This window comes from Peromyscus leucopus, chromosome 3, assembly GCF_004664715.2.
Source record: "Peromyscus leucopus breed LL Stock chromosome 3, UCI_PerLeu_2.1, whole genome shotgun sequence".
Taxonomy (NCBI): Eukaryota; Metazoa; Chordata; class Mammalia; order Rodentia; family Cricetidae; genus Peromyscus; species Peromyscus leucopus.
Window position 1 is genome coordinate 75,810,793 of NC_051065.1, and position 21,613 is coordinate 75,832,405.

The 21,613-nt window shown below is 44.1% G+C and overlaps 2 protein-coding genes across 2 annotated transcripts in view; one reads left to right on the top strand and one right to left on the bottom strand.

Annotated features, from left to right (window-relative positions):
* Positions 1-6,539, bottom strand: part of Lancl2 (LanC like 2) — a 61,303-nt gene extending 54,764 nt beyond the window's left edge. The window contains exon 1 of the mRNA XM_028895234.2: positions 6,313-6,539. Within this exon, the coding sequence (XP_028751067.1) occupies positions 6,313-6,519 (207 nt within the window). The 5' untranslated portion in view covers positions 6,520-6,539. The remainder of the gene's footprint in view (positions 1-6,312) is intronic.
* A 10,988-nt stretch (positions 6,540-17,527) lies between these two features.
* Positions 17,528-20,368, top strand: Pyurf (PIGY upstream reading frame). Its single transcript, XM_028895256.2, has 2 exons — positions 17,528-17,797; positions 19,497-20,368. Exons 1-2 carry the CDS (start codon positions 17,601-17,603, stop codon positions 19,636-19,638), a joined length of 339 nt encoding a protein of 112 aa, XP_028751089.1. The 5' UTR covers positions 17,528-17,600; the 3' UTR covers positions 19,639-20,368.
* Positions 20,369-21,613: the final 1,245 nt, after the last annotated feature.

Consider the following 21,613-nt stretch of genomic DNA (forward strand, 5'->3'; position numbering starts at 1 on the left):
TGTTCCCAGAATTCTCTTCTCTGCTTGTCCTGCCTATACTTCCTGCCTGGCTACTGGCCAATCAGCATTTTATTTATACAGAGTGATATCCACAGCAGAGACTTATTATTAATTATGAAAGCTCAGCCTACAGCTTAGATTTGTCCCACAGCTTTTATAAATTAAATGAGCCCATTTATATTAATTAATCTACATTTTGCCTTGTGGCTTTTTAACCTCTCTTCCATCTTGCACCTCCTGGTTCATCTCCATGTCCTCTGGTGTCTCTCTGGCACCTAGATTCATCTCTCTCTCTCTCTCTCTCTCTCTCTCTCTCTCTCTCTCTCTCTCTCTCTCTCTCTAAGTCCCGCCTAACCTCTTCCTGCCTAGCTATTGGCCACTCAGCTCTTTATTAAACCAATCAGAAGGTGCCTTGGCAAAGACACGTCTTCACAGTGTACAAAAAGATTATTCCACAGCAGAAAAAGACTAGGAACTAGGAGTCAGACAGACTCCTGGCAGACAGACAAGGGGAAAAATATCTGGGCAGATTGATGTACTTTTTACTAAAACACTTTAAATGGCCAATTTCCTGACTATTCTCCTTCAAGATGAAAACCTTGTGGGCTTTTTCCCACCAAAGGAAATGTGGGAATTTCAAGTCTCTTTCCCATTGAGGGGCAGGGTGGGTGGAGCTCTTGCGGTGGGAAGAAATTAGCTTCCTTGTCTTTGTCTGGATTATCCAATTCCCTAAAATAGTCCAAACCAGTCAATTCAGGAGGAAAAAGGGAAGCTATTCCACTCCCAACAGAACAGCTCTGATTTTCCAGATTGGGACACCTCCCCACTCTGGAGAGTCTGTCTCTTTTCCATGTGTGAAGAACTATGTATACCTATGTTGTGTTTCTGTTTTCAATAACGTGCCTGAGTGTTACTCTTTAAATAGGTAAAGAGAAAGAACCCATTCCTGCAATCCTGATCAACAACACCATGACGGTATCAAAAGGGATAGAGGTAGGATGGACATACAGACTTGTGTGGCGCTTAAGCATACAAATCACCCCGGTTATGTACTTGAAAATGATTCAAGATATTATTTTTTCCTATGTGCCTCACAAGAATAATTAAGGAGATTGTAGTTTACTAGGTTTGGAATGGGATCTGCATTCCTAACAGGTATCCAGGAAATGTCCTTGACACATAAACCTCACTCTGACAAGCATTACAGATGACACCCTCCCATCCATAACCCTACACCCACACACTACTCTTGTTCACTTTGTACTTTAATTTATCTGTCTTTAAGACGTGGAATCTCATTTAAGTTTCTCATGCTGCATTCCAACCCTGAGGTTAAGCCATCTTTTTGCTTCAACTGCTTGGGTAGCTAGAGGTTCAGGGATCCAATTGTTCATTCTGAATGAATTACATTCTCTTGACAATTGAGATTTCTTTATATTATTGTAATATGTTAAGATGTCAAATACATTTTGAAATAAAAGAGAATCCACCAATTTTTTAAGCTATGGAAATTAAGTAACCATAAAATAAATCATTACCAATAGTTCAAGATGGTCAAATTACAAATACAAAGTACAAGTTTCTCTAATTTCATTTCTTTTTCTTCAAATTAATAAAGTCATTCAAAACTGGCCCTATTTCCTTTTCAGTCTCAAATTCTATGAGAACATCTTTAACATTTTGTGTCTCCTTGACCACTGACTGTCAGGACAGGGTACCTATCTGCTGTGTCATGAGGGCAGCCCTACAGCAAGACCTACGTGGTGAGAAACTGAATCCTTTGAGAGGGGTAAGCTGGTAAAGACACTTGCTGCCAAACCCAGCAACCTGAAGTTAATTCCCAGAAATCACATGATGGAAGGGAGAGAACCATGACACATGCATGCGCGCACACACACATACACACACACACACACACACACACACACACACACACACACACACACACACACAAATATAAAAGGAAAAAAAAAAACCTTAGTTAACTGAAGCCACCAACCAGTAGCTAGTCAGGCCTGCCAACAACTATGTGAAGGAGGTGAGAAGATTATCTTTACCTCACTGAGCTCTGAAATGACTGCATTTTCATGACAAACCCTGAGTCAGAACCATACAGCTAACTGCAATATTATGAGGATCTGGATTCCTCACCCTCTGACACTGTGTGAGATAAGTGTTTTAAAGTTGCTAAATTCAGGGTAATTCATTTTCCAGCATCGGACAGCTACTACCCAGAGCCTTGTCCTTAAGTGCTCTCTCAGTCCTAGCTGTACAGCCGGTTCCTCATAGCTGCTATTCCTATATTCTCTGGAGTTCTCTTTACTTCTTATGAGACATTTCCCATTACGCCAATCTCATTACAGTTAATAACAATCCTTTACATTAATTTTCCTCTATCAAATTCAGTAGTTTTTCTTCTCTGATTGGACCCTCAGAAAATACCACATAAAACTGATGCTGCTAGTTAAAAAATCATCTACACTTCACAACTACTGGATTACTAACCATAACCCAGCTCCTGGAGCTGGACTCAGTAACTCTGAACTGGATGGACACAGCAATTTCAGATAAAGGGCTGTTAAGTAAGTATTAAAAGTGTAACAGAGAGAAACCACTACTACATCAGATCACTGCTTTCACAATATTTGGACCCATCCCCTTCGAATGTCTCCTTTTCATTTTCAAAGACAATACAATTTCCATTTCACTTTTTCTTTAGCTAATCATATAATCACAACACTGGTATGACACTGTCTTCATTACTGTTCTATTGCTGTGAAAAGACAGCATGACTAAGGCTAGTTATAAAAGCATTTAACTGGGGGTTGGCTACAGTTTCAGCAGCTCAGTAGGCTTCCCATTATGGCAGAGAGCATGGCAGGCAGGCATGGTGCTAGAGCAGTAGCTGAGACCTTACACCCTAATCCATAGGCAGAAGGCAGAGAAAGAATGAGACTGGGCCTGGCCTGAGCTTTTGAAACCCCAAAGCTATATATGATAAACCTACACCCAACATCAAACTAAATGAGAAAAACTCAAAGCATTCCTGCAAAAATCATGAACAAGACAAAAGACTCCCATGTTCTATAGTCCTCTTCAACAGAGCGCTTGAATTCTTAGCTAGGAGTAAAATGACGAAGAACAAAATAAAGGGAAACCAATTAAGAAAAGTCAAACGTGTCTCTATTAACAGATGATGAAATCCTATACAAAAGAGACCCTTAGAGACTCCACCAAAATCTCCTCAGAGCTGATAAGCACTTCCAGCAATGTAGCAGTATACACAACTAACATAGGAAAACCAGAAGCCTCTCTGAGTACCAATGACAAACATACTGAAAAGAAAACCAGGTAATGAAATTTATCCACAATACACATACAGACACGCATGTACAAAATACCCCGGAATAAATCCAGACAAGCACATTAAAGACCTCTACAGTGAAAACTTTAAGGCCCCAAAGAAAGAAACTGAAGGAGAAACTAGAAAATGGGAATACCCCTCATGCATATGGATTGGGAAAATAAATATTGTGAAAATGGCCATCCTACCAAAAGCAATCTATACATTCAATGCAATCCTTATCAAAATTGCAAGCAATACTTTACTGTAATAGAAAATATAATGCTAAATCTCATATGGAAACACAAACAAGACAGGACAGCCAAACCAATCCTGGACAAAAAAGAGGACACCACACCTGATTTCAATTTTACTACAGATCCATATTAATAGAAACGTCATGGTGCCTGAACACAACAGACATGTAGGCCAATGGAATATAATTGAGAACTCAGGTCTAAATCCACGCTACTACATCTACATGGGTTTTGTTGTTGTTTGTTTGTTTTTGACAAAAATCTCACAGGAAAAAAGAAGGCTTCTTAAACAAATGGTGCCATGTGGAGAGCAGATGAAGTCCAGAGTGAATGTGTATTATTGTCATAAGCATGGCCATGTCAAAGACCCCAGTGACTCAGACCACGCAAAGTGCACACCCTTCCCCACCCAGGTCAGGATCAGGGAACTAGCAAAGCTTTCCCTATTACAAGTACTGATGCTGATAGTATTTGCAAAGATCAACAACATCTTCCTCCCTGAATGACTGCAACCTGAGATTGCTCCCTGGCAGAGAATCCCTCCTCATTCAACTGAATATAATAACCCACCTCCACACTCAGCTCTATAATAAATGCATTGAGTTTGGGCTGCTGAAAACAGCTCACCAGATACCGGGTTTTCTGTAGTATGTCTGTTGTTTCTTCATTCCCCCAACGCCCCATCGGGTCAATCCCAAAGCTGTGCAGGTCATGGTTGTGCTGGGAATATAGGGTATCAACTTTCAAAAGAAAGAAACTAGATCTTCATTTGCCGCCCTGCACAAAACTACCTCAACGTAAGACTTGATATTCTAAAAACTACTAGAGGAAAGAGTAGGCAGGATACTTCAATGTATAGACATGGGTAAGGACTTTTTGAATAGGACTCCTGTAGCATAGGCATCGTGGCCACAGTCAGCAAATGCGATGGATCTCAAAGGCAGCCCATGGAATAGGAGGAAATCTTTTCTAGCTGCACACTCAACAGATTAGTGTCTAGTTCCTAGAATATACAAAAACCTAAAACACACACACACACACACACACACACACACACACACACACACAAAAATCATCCTAGGCATCAAGAAAACAGACATTTTTTTTTTTTTAAATGGGCTACATAGGACCAGAGTGAGAATTCAACAACTAAGAGCATTTGCTGCTCTTGCAGAGGATCCAGGTTTGGTTCCTAGCACCCAAACAATTGCTCACAACTGTCCACAACTACATTTGCAGAGGACCCCGCACCCTCTTCTGACTTCCTTAGTACTAGGCATGCACATGGTACACATGCAGGAAAAACACTTCCACAAAATGATTTTTTTTTAAAGGTGGAGGAGTCTATGCAACTGGGAAAAAAAGCTTCTCAAGACAAGTACTACAAATAGTAAACATTTTAAAAAAAGCTCAACATTCTCAGCAATGAGTGACATGCAGATTAAAATTACCTTTTTAAAATTCTGTCTCATCCCAGTCAGAAAGCCTATCATCAATACAAATAACAAATGCTAGCATGGCTGTGGAGAAAAGGGTATCCTTTCACACTGTTGGTGAGAGTGTAACCTGGTGAAGCCAATTTGGAAATCAATCTAGAGGGTCCTCAAAAGTTAGAAATAAAAATACCTAATATGCTGAGCACAATGGAGCGTATCTTTAATTCCAGCACTCAGGAGGCAGAGCCAAGTGGATATCTGTGAATTCCAGGCCAGCTAGGGGCTACATAGAGAGACCCTGTTTCAAAAATAAACAAGTAATGCTTTAAGACAGCCATAGCACTCCTGGGCATATACCCAAGGGTTCCATATCACTACAAGTAACAGGTGAAAGCTTGGCCCTAAACAAGCCATGTGTACTACACCTTCTAAGATTTGGAAACGTTGAGGAAGAATGGTCAGAAAAAAATGTAAGAGCCAGAAGATAGGGAACAAGAACGGGAAAATTCTAGCCTCTAAGACACGACGCAGCCAATGTAGCCAAGAGCTCAGAACTGCTATAATTATTTGCACTGGATGGGAACAAGAAGGGCCCTCCCAACAGTCAGTCATGAATGAGGAGGGGCTCATGGGACCCTAACCCTTAATACCGAGCTATTAGCTACAGTTGTGTACCCTAGCGAACCCACCGGGTTCCAAAGGATAATTCACACAGACGGTCCTGGGCAAGGCCAGGCAGACAGAAGCAAACAAGACATAAATGTGGAGGGAGCGACTAGTAGGGGAGGCAGCTGTAGAGGGGGTTAAGGGGATGAGAGACAGTGGGGTGGGAGCAACCAGAATGAAATAAATGCATGTATGAAAGTATTAAAGAACAAGATTAATTTAAAAGATTGAATAAGGTGCGACTTTAGCCTTTCTCCAAGTAAGGGCGTGCCCACAGGAGGTGTGATAAAAAAAAAAAAAAAAAAAAAAAAAAAAAAAAAAAAAACTACCTAACTAACAGCAACAACAAATTCACTTTTTAGTCCCAAGAAACATCGAAGTGCTCCATCAGAGTGGTTCAGTGACCAAAAGATCCGAGTAGCGTCTATCATCAGATGGGGCGCGCTGCCCCGCCGCCTTTTCCCAGCCTCTTCGGCTGGACCGACCCCGGGCGGGGGGACGCACGCCGGTGACGTCATCGCACCCCAGGGCGTGACCGCCGGACGCTACCATTGGCGGAGGTGGCCTCACCCTCCCAACCGCTGGTCCGGGCCCTGGCCGCCCGACTCACCTTCCCGTTGGGGTGGAAAGGGAGGCCCGGGTCCTCGGTGGTGGGGAGAGGGCAAGCACGGCCTGTTTCCTCCGCAGCTCCAGCGGCGAGCCCCGCGGCGGAGAGGGCGGCCTCATAGTCCGGGAAGGGGTTGGGGAACGCCCGCTCCTCCATCTCCGCCTCCCCTCCGAGGTGCAACTTGAGTCTCTTCGACATGGTCTCGCCCATGTCCGCGCGCTTCCCCTGCCGGAGAGCTCAGGGCACGGCGCGCAGGCAGGGACAAACCTCCGGGAAGGCGTTTGGGCCGGGGCTGCGCGGCGAAGCCTGGCTGGCGGACCGTGGCTGGCACATCTGGAGGCCGCCGGCGCCAAGAAGCCGAACCTCCAGCCGTGGCCCGTCACGCCCTCCCGGCAGCTGCTCGCAGCCTGCCGGACGGGCCGGCCGAACCGCAAAGCCTCCCGGTGACCGTCGTCTCTCCGGCGGCTGTGTCCTTCCGAGAGGTTCTAGAGAAAACCGCTCGCCCGCGAAGCTCACGTTCCGGTAGGGAAAGCCTGTAAAAGATGGGTTCATTCAGAGTGTGAGCGCCTCGCAGACCAGGGAAGAGCGCATCTTCGGAGGCTCCAGCATCGAACTGACTGTATTTTCACCAGCCCAGCCTTGCCGCCTGCCCGTCCCTGTCCTCGGCCCCTGGTCGTGCGCCAATCCCAGGAACAGCAGCTGCTTTGTTTGATTAAAGAAAAAATATCTCTTCTAAAGAAAAGAATTTCAAAACGGCCTAAAACAGGGAAAGGATAGCCTCCCGAGGGAGGGGGCATACAGTCCCTCCCATTCATCACCACTGGGAGGGGGGTTGCTTGGAGGAGGAGCCACAGGCCTTTGTTTTGTTTTGTTATGTTTTATTTTCATTCTCTTTGTTTTGAGTAAATGCACATCTTTGGTAACGAGAATTCATATAGAAGAACGTTTATTAATCATCTAAATATTGTTTAGACCAGAGAATACCATAAACACGAGATTAACATAATTGGCCAGCAGAATAACATGGATGGCAAACAGGACACAAGCAAATAGATCTTTGCATTTCTATAACCACAATATATAAAGTCATAGCCTTTATTGGTTCTGTGTGTTTTGCCCCGTTTACCTAGGACCAAATCTGTGTAATGATTTGAAAGGAAATATCTTATTCAGTTTTCTTTCATTTAATAAACTTTGGTACTTGGTGGCAAAATGTTTCTGCCCCCTGGAGAAATCAAGTTAGTATGCAAGAAAGCCAAGAATCAAGAGCAGCCTAACTGTGTAATTTCTCGAGTCCAAGCAAGGTACATGTTTGGTATAATGTCAAAGGTGACATGATGGAACACTACCAAACAGCAAAGATGTCAGTCACTCCCGCCTTCAGCCTCAGAATGCAGTAAAGTGGAGAAGGTTTAGGTTTTCATGTCTGTCCTTTGTCATACATGCAATACACACACACACACACACACACACACACACACACACACACACACACGAGCCTTATTATGAAAGTTTAGATCAGAGTTATAAAAGTCAGACCCTACAGTCATTGAGAGGGTGCCTGAACTGGTGATCAGATGGTTGAATACCCTAACTGTCATCCTAGAGCCTTCATCCAGTGACTGATGGAAGCAGATACAGAGATCCACAGCCGGGTGCCAGGTCGAGCTCCAGGAGTCCAATCGATGAGAGAGAGGAGGGATTCTATGAGCAAGGGACATCAAGATCATGATGGGAAAATGTACAGAGACAGCCAACCAAACTAGTGGAAACTCATGAACTGTGGACCAATAGCTGAGGAGCCCCCATGGTACAGGACAAGGCCCTCTGGATAGGCGAGACAGTTGTTTAGCATGAACTGTTTAGAGGGCCCCCAGGCAGTGTGATCAGGACCTGTCCCTGGTGCATGAGCCGGCTTTTTGGAGCCCAGTGCCTATAGTGGGACACTTTGCACAGCCTTGGTGCAGGGGGAGGGGCTTGGACCTGCCTTAACTGAATGTACCAGGCTCTGCAGACTCCCCATGGGTGGCCTTGCCTTGGAGGAGGTAGGAATGGGGGGGGGGTTAGTCTGGGGGTCAGGAGGAGGCAAAGTAAGACCTGATTTTTACATTTGAAACCAAGTTAAGCTGGTAGGTAATTGAGCCTCTGCCACAAAACCACAAAGCCTCTTTTTTATTTAAGAGACTTAAGTAATTTAAACATCTTATGCTTTTTTAAAAATTTGTATCATCAACTAACATGTCTATCTTTTATACCCAAACTTATTGTAAAGCCAAAATGCTGTTTAAAGGTGAAAACAGGCCTTTTAGCTCTTGATTTTCAAGAGTGGAGAGCAGAGAAAGCCAAGATGTAAGTGATTTGCGGGACCACTTGCTTGTGAAGTGGCAGAAGTTGTTATTATCTGTGAGAATTTGGAAACTGAGTGTGCCATTTTAGCTCTGAATGGACTGCCCTGGCAGTGTAGCCTCATGAGAGGGGCTGGCCGAGGTCCTCTTGGCGCTGCTAAACTGTCTGACATAGCTAATGCCCTCCATCAAGGCCATCACAGAGATCTGAGGAGGGTACATTTGACCATATAGATCAAGTGGCCTCTGTACCAACTAAAATGACAAAGACTCACCCACTACCTGGGCGGCCAGCCTGGGATCTTCCATGGGACAAAGAGAGCCAGTGACAGACAGACAGACAGACAGACAGACACACACACACACACACACACACACACACACACACACACACACCTCTACCCAACTATTCAGATCCTGACCCAAGGCTTAGGTTTAAATAGTAGACTAGAAATTTGTATGCCTTATTAAGCATGCCCAGGTCCAGGTGTGGTCTGGCCCATCCCTAGCCCATCATAGTATCTATTTCTCTGTCTTCAGCAAGGTAGTCTGACAAGTCCTCACAGCTGTCAAATCACTGGGAGATAGTTCTTCCTCTGGCTGGCACCAGGTTTCAGCCTTCCTCTATTATGGTGAAAGTCCTCAGATTGCATGTATTTTATGCTGTTGTTACATCTGGGTTTGTTTTCAAAATAATATTTAAATAAAGCATGTGTTTGCTTCAATATTAAAAAGATGCTATTAACTTTTGTGGTTGTTGTTTAGATATAAGTACCCCTAATTGTCATAATTTTGTCTATCACTGTCTGGGTATCTGATGACCATGTCATACCCCAGAGCTTATAGGTGGTGATTGATGTTTTTTCTTCATTATCTCCTCCCAGTTTTCACGCTTTTTTTGTTAATTATGTTTAATTTTTAACATAATTTATAACATCTATATAGAATATGTTTAAAGAATCACAATTTGATTAATTTGAGAGAACAGGATTGAATATATTACCATTAGACTATTTAAATATCCATGTGGGAGTCTTGCAAATGGATAACTTTGTCTTTCAATCTGAAAGTAGCATATCCCTGCTTTCTCACCTCCAACCCCCGCACCCCACTTTTCCCTTCTAAGTTCATGTGGGGGTTTTGTTGTTGTTGTTTCAATTTTTCTTTTTTTATAACGTAATTCTTTTTTGATTCTTTAGGAATTTCACATCATGCGCCCCAATCCCACTCACCTCCCAGTCCATCTATATCCTCCCCTCACCCCTGCAGCACCGCCCCAAAAGAAACTCCACCTCACAAAAAAAATCAATTAAAAACCAAACCAAACAGAAAAAACCTACCTCACTCCTCCATCTTCACAATACCTCTTCCTCCTAGTGGCATTGGGTCCTGCGGTGTGTCACAGTACGCCCTCTTGTCCACTCAGCCCCACCCACAAAATGTTCCTTGCAATGAATCATTCGTCTGGGTCAAGCCCTCTGGCACACATCATCACTGGACCTTCCCCCAAACTCCTCTCAGACATCCTGCTCTCGCCCCCATCTCACCTGTCTCACCCCTCCTAAAGACTGAAAGCTTCAAGATAAGCCATTGTTTTGTATTCCAGAACACCAAAGCCTCGCAGGACATACCATTCCCCCAAATGAGTATTGTAGTGGGTAGTTGTTCCAGCTTTGATGGGGAAATACCACCCCCATTGAGGCTTCGGTAACGGTCATGCCTACAAGGCAGAGCCAAGAGAGGACCCTGAAGACCCGAGATCCAGATGGGCTGGCTCTCTTGGTTCCTGGAACCTGGACGCTGGAGGTAGACCTAGCCGAGTTCTCCAGAGAACAACGCCGGACTGCGCTACACCTTTCCCGGACCCGTAATCTATCCCTTCACTTGTAAGTTACCCCACAAAATAAACCTCCCTTTTAACCACGTGGAGTTGCCTCAATATTTTAACCAAGAGTATAATTACCCATTTTGATGAGGCTATGCAGCAATCTTGAACTAAGTGTGTGGGTGTGGAGATGGCAGCAAGTGAGGTGAAGGATGGAGAAGGGAAGAAATGACTTACCAAGCAAAGGCAGCTCATGGACAAACGTGGTTCTTGGGCTGTGGGTCTGGAGTAAATTCTATCTGATCCTAATAATAAAAACCTGGAGCCAGATATTGGGGTAAATGCTGAAAGATCAGAGAGACAAAGGAGCAAGCCACAGCCATTTCTTACCTCATCAACTCCTGAGCCTAAAAGGGGGCAAGCTCCTGTCTTCACCTAGCCTTATCACTTCCTTTCTCTACCAAGTCATATCACTTCTTGTTTCCTCCTCCCAAGTGCTGGGATTAAAGGGGTGTGCCTCCCAAGAAATGGAATCAAATGCATGAGATCCCAAGTGCTAGGAATAAAATTGTGTGCCATCACTGCCTGGCCTCTATGATTAACTAGTGGATAGCTCCACACTCTGATCTCCAGGCAAGTTTTATTTGTTAGAGCACAAAGTATCACCACACGTTTCTGTAGACACAAGGTTTCTCTCCAGTCAAAAAGGTTTCTCTCCAGCGTTATAGAGGCCATGGGGGAAAAATATGGCCACCCATTATGATGTTATAAAAATTCAAACCAAAATGATGCTATTTGATACTAAGATGGGTTTGAGCATCAAAAGAGGGAATGTGGTAAGGGGAAGAGAGGGCATTTGAGAACTAAGTGGAAAGAAATGGGAAACAGCCATGTAAGCTGGCCAGTGTCCATGTGTAAGTTCAGGTTGGTCAGTTTCCCTAAGTGGACTGACCACATCCCTCCTGCAGTCCTCTTCCTTTGCCCTCATCACTGTCATTGCTGCCAAGTACTGTAAAATGTTCAATCAGAATGTATGTAACCATATACAGAGGACAGAGAAGCGAAAATGTGTAAAAGCCTCGTGCCTGTAACTTTCAGAGCTCTGGCATTTGGATAATAATCTGCTAGAAACCTGACAACATAATAAACTGCTTTCTGGCAAGAGGAGCCTTGGGGTCCCATATCTACAGCTAGAAAGTCTGCAGCAGAACTGCCTGTATTAGATTTAGAATTTTCTTGGAATGTCTTATGGGGTTCACGAGGACTGTTAATAACATCTGTTTTCTTCCAGATAGCTGTGTGAGTGTACAGTACCAGATATACATAAATATCAGTTTGCTTCCCACTTTTGTGGTAAACACCATGCCCAAAATCAACCTGGAGAGGAAAGGGTTCATTTGGCTACACATCCTGATCACAGTCCACCATAAAGGGAGATCAGGGCAGGAACTCAAGGAGCAGCAGAAATAGGAACCATGGAGGAAAGCTGCTTATTAACCTGCTTCCCCACCATAATGAACACTTATCCCTCCTGGAACTAAGCCTCCCCCCAAATTTTCCTCCGATGAATTTCCTTTGTCCTGGTGATTTATCACAGCAATATAAAAATAACTAATGTAAGCCGGGTGGTGATGGTGCACGCCTTTAATCCCAGCACTCGGGAGGCAGAGGCAGGCGGACCTCTGTGAGTTCGAGGCCAGCCGAGGCTACCAAGTGAGTTCCAGGAAAAGGTGCAAAGCTACACAGAGAAACCCTGTCTCGAAAAACAAAAAAAAAAAAAAAAAAAAAAAAAAAAAAAAAAAAAAAACTAATGTAGAAGTTACTGTTGCTGTGAAGAACCAGACTGTGGTTTTTTGTTTGTTTGTTTGTTTGTTTGTTTTGGAGGAACATAGACTTTGGAACTCTGTACTAGACAATCAGTATTGACGGGGAGGGTGTTGGAGTCAAGAGTTTAGTATTCTGTTACAACATTAATTTCCTGCTTTATTAATTCTATTCTGAATGGATGAACTCCCATCAGCAAACAGTTGGACGATGGAGTTTTCTATAGATTGGTCTTTAAGGTCAGGTCTAGAAGCACAGTTTTCTAGCAAGACCTCCTGGCATAAATGCTCAAGATATTCCCCATCAGGAAGGTAAGTAACAAGAATGAGGGAGGAGCAGACCTTAAATGTCATCTCTGATCCTTCTGTTATATGAGCTTGATATTTCACTATTCTGTTGTCCAACCACCATGAGTGTCCTTTTGAGTTAAGTATATCCCCAATGCTAGGGAGGGTATGGTATATACAGTGAGGTGATTTCCCAGGGTTATTTTATATACACTTGGGACCAGAAACACTGTGGCTTTGATTGCCCTTAGGCATCCTGGCCATCCTTTAGCCACTAGTTCAGTTCTTTGCTAAGGTATCTCACTGTTTGTGTCATGGGTCCTATCAGCTAGATCATAATGTCCAGGGAAGTTCCTTTCTCTTGGTGACATACAAAGAAAATCAGAGCTGGGTGGGCAATACCAGAGCAGGGCTTGGTAAAGTGCATCATTGAGTTGTTGGAAGTAGTCCATAATGGGTTGCCATATGAGAGGAACTGGATGGGCAATACCAGAGCAGGGTTGGTAAGTACATTCTTTGTGTTATTTAAGCTCTGCTAATGAGAAGACACTGTTGCCATAGGAGGGTCTGAATTGTCCCATCTTCTCCTACAAAGTTAGCATTCCAGAGACCTCTGGAGGTGAGGTTGGGAGCTCTGGGTTGAATTCTCCAAGGTCCTTCAGTGTATGGTGGCTAAAGCTCCAGGAGAGCCTGGGTGGTCAGATGGTAATATATGGCTTTTATAGGAGCCAGAGAGAGAGGACTCAGGTGGCAGGGTTATATGGTTATGAATGTGATGGCCTTATTTCAGAGTAAGAAAAAAGCAGAACCATAGACCATCAAAATAGTGGGGTCTAGCTGATAATTGTGACCCAATTTGGGCTGGCCTTGAAGATAAAAGTTGAACATAGGGGACGTTGGCCTATTTTCTCTTCCTTTTGCAGAACTGACCCATTTGAAGGATAGTATTAGAACTGAGGGTCCATTGAGGTGGCCATTTTTTTTTTTTTTTTGTCATCAGCTCAGAGCCATGCCTTCTGACAAAAGAAATGCAGAGGTTTTGATATGAATGTCCGAGTTTCTAATTCTGAGCACTGTTTGAGAAGGCTGCTGAGTGGAAGCATCGGAGGAATTTTGTAACCAGTCTGTCCAGTCTGCAATGAGATGGAGGAGGAGAGAGAGAGATGTCTTGGGTCAGGGTTGCTCTTTCCCTACCTAGACCACCTGATAAAAGGGGGCACTGAGTGCAACCTAGTCTGTCCAGGGTAGAGGCCAGACCAGGTAGTGGGTGATCCATGGCTCAGTCTCCGGTCACCTCCTAGTTCCCTTTTTTTCATTTTTCTTTGGGTCATATCACTCTCCTGTCCCTGCCTGCAGGGATTCAAGTCTAGGTCCCCTATACCTCTATATCCAAGATAAGTTTCATGCCACCATCCCTCAAAACTCTAGATTTGACATTTAATTTCTTGCAAGAAGCGTATCAGTCACAGAGAGGGTAGATCCTCAACAAGAAAAGACCTAGTGCCCTCCCTTATTGTAGGGGGTATCTAATTGAGAGGGAAGTGGCCAGAGTCCTAAGGATCATGAGGACAGAAGGACCCACAGTACAGCCAGTGGTCAACTGCGAAGGCATTCTTGGCCACTAGGGTAACAGTATCCTCCAACTTTCCCTGGCCATAGCAACCAGGCTGGGAAGGCTAAGGAGTCGGGTTTGAGATGGGAAGGTGGCATCAGGAGCAGAGTAGAAACAATTTAGGTAGTAACTAGATCTCACCCCCTCCTTAGCCATGGAAAGTGAGCAAATGGAAGGAGAGCCATCCCAGATGCTCTGAACACAGCAGTCTGACTTCAGAGTGTTTATCCCCAGTGTTGTTTTGGTTTGGATTTTTTTTTTTTTTTTTTTTTTTTAGAGTGGAGTTGGTTTTTTGAGACAGGGTTTCTCTGTGTAGCCCTGGCTGTCCTGGAATGCTCTGTAGTCTAGACTGGCCTCGAAACTTACAAAGATCTGCCTGCCTCTGCTTCCCCAGTGCTGTGATTAAAGGCATTCGTCACCACACCCAGCCTAACCCCTGTGTTGAGCCTTCAGGAGTGAGTGGTTTCTGCTACAACTGATGTACCCCAACGCCATTGCTTCTGGGGGATGCTCTGAAATTGCTTCGCTTATTGACAACGATCAGGAAACACAAGGACCTGCAGCATCCAAGTAAGCTTCACCAAGCAAGAAATCAGTTCAGTTAGTTCTCAAACTACAACCAGACCTGCTCATGGCTGTGGAGACTTCAGCTGCAATTTGTTTTATTTCAGTTCTGGGGCTAGACTCAGGACTTAGGACATGTTAGGCAAGCCTTCTGCTGAGTCCCACCCACAGCCTTACAGTTAGCATTCCTTCGAAGGGTTCCCTCACTCTGAAGAGGCCCTTGGAGTTCCAGAAGATCATGGCCACTTCTGAGTCCTTTGTGATTTTTAGTAAGGTATAGCTATCTTTAGTAGAGTTCTTCTCAAATCATAGATGAGCCCCCAAGAGATGTAATGGGGTGCTGGCTGTTTTCTTCCCCGCTCCCACATCAACTGGGGAACTTCCTGAGCCCAGTGTCTTTTGCAAAGACAGCAGAGAGCTTTGCACACGATCAGGGACGTGGGGAGCCTGGGCTGGAGGAAGGGTATGTGCAGAGGGGATAGTTGTAAGGTCAGAGTTGTCATTGGCCGGACAGTCCAACTAAGGTGACACCCATGACCTTTCCCTCATATGTCACATATGGTGACAAAACTTTGTACTTCTTGAGACTCTAAGGAAGAGCAAAGACAAGTTTCCAGCAGCCATATGGGTTCCCAACAGACAGCTAAGACCCCTTAGGACTGCCAGCACCCAGGGAAGCTTTCCTATACACTAGCTCACTCTTAGCTGCCTCCATTTAAATTTCAGGCACACCCCACCTCCAAAGCCAGCTTGGCATCACTTTCTTTTCAGTACATTATAAATTCAAGACTGCTTCAGGTTTCACTTACCTGCTAGAGTGGCTCAAGGTGAGTCTTTCCTTCCCCCAGGCATCAAGAAACAGAAAACTGAGTGAAGCCTTCCTTCCCTCAGACAGCCTAGCTGCGGGTGCCTACACCCTTTGGGACAGAGAAGCCTCAAAGTTGGGAATGTGCTAAACAGACAGGTGTTCTCCCTTGGGCTCTCTCTCTCCTTTTCTCTACTGATCCTGTTTAGATACGTACCCTTATGCATTCCATTTTTGTCTTGGAACAAGAAGCCACCATCTTAGGGAGCCAGTTCCCTACCTACCTATGTCCCTCTAATTCTCAGTAGCAATTTTATTACTTTTTTATATTTTTTACAAGGGCATAAAATAACACGTAACATATATCAGTGGGTACATTAGGTAGGTAGGTAGGTAGGCTACAGCAAAGCAAGGAACGCTGTGATAGGCCCTAGCTGATATCTATCAGCATCCTTCTGAGCAGTGGAAACTAGGGGTGTGTTCATATATTCCAAAGGATTTGCCTTTTGGCCACAAAGGTGTCAGGTCATGTACAGAGGAGGGTAATAACTGGCTACTAAGAAGGCTAGAGATGCTCAGTACATGTAGGCTCTGAACTTGAGGCCTTCCAACTTCTCCACATCACTGAAGCGTTAACCAGTCACTCAGTCTTTGTAGACATAGCTTTTCCCCAGGAATTCTCTTTCACATTAGCTGCTAGGGGGTTGTTAGTATATTCCCAAAGGAATTACCAATAGTCACAAAGATGTTAGGTCAGACACAGAGGTAGGCAATGAATGGCTGCTAAGGCATCTAAAGACACTGAAGATAATCTGGCTCTGGACCTGTAACGTTCCAATTCTCCACAATCATGGAGAGTTCTGTCAATCAGCTTTGTAGCATCTCAGATGCAGAGATCTGCCAGCCTCTGCTTCCTGAGTTCTGGGATTAAAGGTTTGTACCACCAAGCCAGGCTAGTCTTGTAGAATCTTAAAATAAATAAGGCTTCCCCTATGCCCACCCCAATTTCAGTTCATAGTTGGGACAATTATTAATCTTACTAAACCAGTAAGGAAACTGAATTATTTTATTATACCAGTAAGGAAATTGAGTTGTCTGGCTTATAAATGTGGAACTAACTGTCTAGGCCCAAGTTCTTATCTACCTCACTACTGTATAAGGAAAATCAAACAGGCATGACTTCCATGCAAAGTTGGGATCAAAACCCCGCTGAATTATCCTAGTGGACCATTTGACTGATGGACATAGGTCTGATTACTTTCCGAGACAGCCTTCAGGTTCACTTACAGCAGTGGTTCCTCAACTGTCCTAATGCTGCGACCCTATAATACAGTTTTTTATGCTGTGGTGACACCCAACCATAAAACTATTTTCATCTCTATTTCATAACTGTAATTTCACTTTGAATCGTAACGTAAATATATTTTCTGATGGCCTTAGGCAACCCTTGCGAAACAGCCACTCGACCACAGGGGTCTCGACCCACAGGTTGAGAATCTCTGGCTTACAGCCGTGCCTTTTCCCAATTAACAAGTCTAAGTAGTAAAAAGAAAAAAATAATAATACAGAGTAAGAGAACAAAACCATTCTTTCAAGGTTCTTAGTTTTTTTGAATGGGGGACGGAGTCCACAGAAGGTCACAGAAACTGATACTGTACGATTAACATTAAAAAGCTGTTGCTTCGAACACACTCAAATATGCCTGTGTTTGAAGACTCTGAAAATAACCACGCAAGTCGAAGCCTAGCGCTCTGCGACTGGAGGCCGGCCCTTGGCATCCGTGATTAGCCTTGCTGAAAAGTTGGACACCCGAATGAGCACTGGTTTACTTAAGTTTCGTAAAAAGGATGGCGCAGCCAGTGACCCCGGAACGTCAGTCCAGCTCCCGGAACCACAATGCCAACGCCGGCTGTGCTGGGGCTGCATTCGGCAGAGCACCGAGGGGGCGGGGCCGGGGCCGGGGGCGAGCCTGGCCAGGGTGACCCGGGGTTTAGGTGCCGGGCCAGCGGTGGAGGAGTTCGCAGCGACCATGCTGAGCGCCACGTGTCGCAGGCTCGCCCCGGCGCTGTGGGGTCCGCGCGCACCGTCCGCGGTCTCCAGGAGGTATCTGCTGGGGCCTGGGGTCAGGTCCTTTGCTGACCAGAGCGAGAGGGCGGAGGAGCCCCGCACCTTCCACCCGGAGCTGCTGAAGTTCCTGGTGTGTCCGCTCTCCAAGAAGCCGCTTAGGTGAGAGCCACCAGCCGCCTCTCCCCCGGGGAAGGTGGTGACCCAGTGGTTACAGCCATTGGGTCCGGAGCCCACTCCCTACCAGCGACTCCGCCGGGCCACCCACTCCCACCCCCCTTGCTGGGGTCAGTCCCGCCCTCGACGGGAGCGGGGTGCTTCTCGGGCTCTTCAGTAGCTACCCTTTACCTCCAATCCTGGAGAGCTTCAAGAAAGACAGAGTTTCTCAGACTGGCGTCTCCAGAGCCTGTTGAACCACAGTGTCAGGGCCAGCCTCAGGGCCTTTCTTTTTTCTTTCTCTTTTTCTTTTTGCTGTGTAAGAGTGCATGCGCGGCATCAAAGGCCAAAAGTCACCGTGCATTGTCGTCTTCAATCGCTCCCCAATTTATTTTAGGAAGGGATCACAGAACCTAGAGCGAATTGAGCTGGGGGGGGGGGGGCTTCACATCACTGCTCAGGAATAAGCTTATATATATTACACATTTACCGAGAATCAGAACTCAGACCCATACGTTTACAGGGCAAACAATTTACTGGCTTAGCCATCATCCCAGCCTGTTTCTTCATCTTTGCTTTTGTTTGTTTGTTTGTTTGTTTGTTTTGAGACAGGGTTCAATATCTGGTTTGGCGGTTCCTGGAACTCTTGATGTTGCCCAGTCTAGCAAGTTGTGGTACTTCCTGACTCAGCCCCCTGAGAGCAGATTACAAGAATGAACTACCACCCCTGGTTTCTTGTTTCCAGTGTTCTGCCACCTGTATGAACCATAAAGACAGGACAAATCCAGAGCTATTCACTCTTTAAGACAAAATTATATATATATATATATATATATATATATATATATATATATATATGTATAAAATAGTAGCTTCCAGAGTCTTGTGAAATGCTATGCATTTACACCCGATGCCTGGCATTGTCTCATGCTTTCAGTTGTGGGCTAGCTGGTTTTTAATTACCTTTTTAACCTTCAGGTGGTTTAAGGGAAAATACATCCACAGTTCCAGACTCCAGAAACAGAATAATGGGCAGCACCATTAGTATTCAAAAATGAATAAATGATAAAACGTGATTATCTTTGGGTAGCAGGTTACTAACAATTTTTATTCTCATTTTCACTTTCTGGATTGGTCTCTCTATAGTGAAGAACTTACTTGGTTTCCTTAAATCTTGAAATCACTATTTGCTTTCCTGTCTCTGTGTAGCTAGCTCACTGCAGACTCGCTGCTTTCCAGAGTTCCTCCTTTGTGCTCTCTCATCTTCCAGGCTTTTATTTTGCAAGTTTTGATTCTCAGTGTTTTCTTTCTGTTGTCTCATATAAGTCTCTCTAGCATTTACATCAACAAAGGAAGTTACTTTTTGTTTTTCTTTTTGGATGATTTGGGGTTGATTATAGCAAGGAAGGAATTCTGGGCATGAAATGTGGACATCTTTTCTAACTGGTATGAAAAGGTTAAGGCATAACTTGGGAATAAAGTTATAAAAAAGATAATATGAGAAATACTGATTCCAGTGAGAATAACTACAAGTTGTAAGATGGTTTTCTAAGAGCAATGGTTGGGTTGGCTTAGTGCATTTAAGACTAAAACTACTGGAGGAGTAATTCTGTATCAGGAATTGGATAGACGGGCTATTTATTGGTTATCAAGCTCTTCTAAGCTTTGATTTCCCGTAGTTCATTGTGTACTTTTTCTCCCTCAGATATGAAGCATCGACAAATGAACTGATTAATGACGAGTTGGGAATAGCCTATCCAGTCATTGATGGGATCCCGAATATGATACCACAGGCAGCAAGGACAACACGTCAAAATAAGAAGCAAGAAGAAGTTGAGCAGCATTAGACCATGATTGTTAAAAGCATAACTGCTGAGTTCTCTAATACTGTAGACCTTTAAGACAGGGAAGGGCAGTTGGGGAAGAGTAGTGATTGACGTCTGTCTGCTAGACTGTTCTTCCACTGCTCCCATTAGCAGAACTGATCTAAGATGCTTTCTGGAGGAGAATTTCCCACAGGGCTGCACCCGCACAGCCAGGCTTCGCTTTTACAGTCTGCTCTTGCCAACTACCATGCCAGTGTGTGTGCTCTTCCACCTTTGGACCTAGTTGGGTCTAAAACCCTATAAGCATTGTTAGTGCAGCCAGAGTCAGGATGACGTATACATTAGTAAGAAGTCTGAGGCAGTATCTGAAAACTACACACAAACCCCTTTGGTTTACGAAAAGACTCACTTGTCTTGTTTCAGACTTAGGATTATGATGCAGGCTATGGAAGCTTTTTTTGTACGTGTTCTGTCCTCATTTTTTGAAGATTCTCACTTGTAACTGCTGTATCTGAAGAAGCATATCAGCGAAATATCTCAGTGCAGATTAACAGCTTCAGTCATCCGCTGAGGCCTGTTTCTCATCCCATTCATTTAAAAGTTAGTAATTTGAAATGTTTGTTTGGTTTCAAAGTCAATGGTAAGCTTAAGTACTTAGAAAATTCTGAGTGTATAAAATTACCTTCATCACTTTGGCATCACATGCTTACATCAATAATAAAATGATGTTGATAGTTTACTACAAAACCCAGTTTGCTAAAGTGGGAGAGTGTCTGTTTGAATGAATATTTTTGTCTCAAGAGTTTGGTAGTAAGAGAAAATGTGAAAATACTTTATGTAACTACATTTTATTTCGGAGGCACTTAATATTAAAAAGAGAATAATTTCTCAGAAGTGAGGTACCTTTAGTTGGTAAGGTCAGGAATGGGAAGCCAATTATGTCCATTTAAGTTTAGAGGCATGTTTCAAGGTACACTCAGTTATTTTTGCCCTGGGAAATTTGATAAGTCCTAAAGGATTGAGCCTATGTTTTCTAGACCTGCAACAGAACTGGTCAAGGAGGATGCAGTATCTACTTTGGAAGCATGGCATGAATGTTTCAATCCTTACCTTAAAGAAACTTAAGAATTAGTTATAAATTTAATTGGTTACACACACCCCAGTCCGGGGCCTTGTGCATGCTAGTCAAGTGTTCAGCCACAGAAATAGACTACCCCTAATTTACTAATCTATATTTATGTGGGATAGGGGCATAGCATGGAAGAAATCACAGGACAGCTTTGTAGGGTTGATTGTTTCCTTGCACCATGTGGATACTAGGGCTTCAACTCAAGTGTCCAGTCTTGGAGGTGAGACCTTTATCATCTGAATCATTTCACTGGCCCCCTAATTGATTCTTAATAAGCCAGCATCCTAAAGTAGTTTAATAAAAGATTTACAGTGATTCTTCCTGTCAAGAGGAAATTACAACCTGTCATACGTTTCCTATTGTATTGTCAATATAGCTAAGTATAAGCCACATTCTTAAATTATCCAGTCGCAACACAGGGCTGAACTAGAGGGTTGTATAGCATCTCAGTTCCTGAAGTGGAGTTTTTAACCCTGAATTTCACACTTAACCAACTGGAAACTGGGCAATGTGAATGAACAGTTTTGCTGATGAAGCTAGTGTTAATCTGATAAGTGAGTTGCAGCTTTTTGAACTTAAAATCATTTTAGGAAGCTGACAAGTTGTCTCTGAGGGAGTCTACTTGTACAAACTACCACAGGTGTGGTTATTGGCATAGTACACAGTCTTTAATCTCGGAACCTAGAGAAGAGGTAGTAGCACTATTTTACAGATGGGCAAACAAGCATATCAGTGTTGACCTGAGCCAGGGAGTTCCTCTGAAACCTAGCACTTGAGAGGTGCAGGCAGGATCTGGAATTCAATCAACAGCTTGAGCTAGAGAACCTTTTATCAAAACCCTAATTAAGCTCCTGGGGTCACCAAGAA

What these genes read in the sequence shown, in the direction of transcription:
- Pyurf (XM_028895256.2), top strand. Translation starts at nt 17,601, where the DNA reads ATGCTGAGCGCCACGTGTCGCAGGCTCGCCCCGGCGCTGTGGGGTCCG. An exon ending in CTCTCCAAGAAGCCGCTTAG is followed by an intron (nt 17,798 to 19,496) that starts GTGAGAGCCACC and finishes TTTCTCCCTCAG; the next exon opens with ATATGAAGCATCGACAAATG.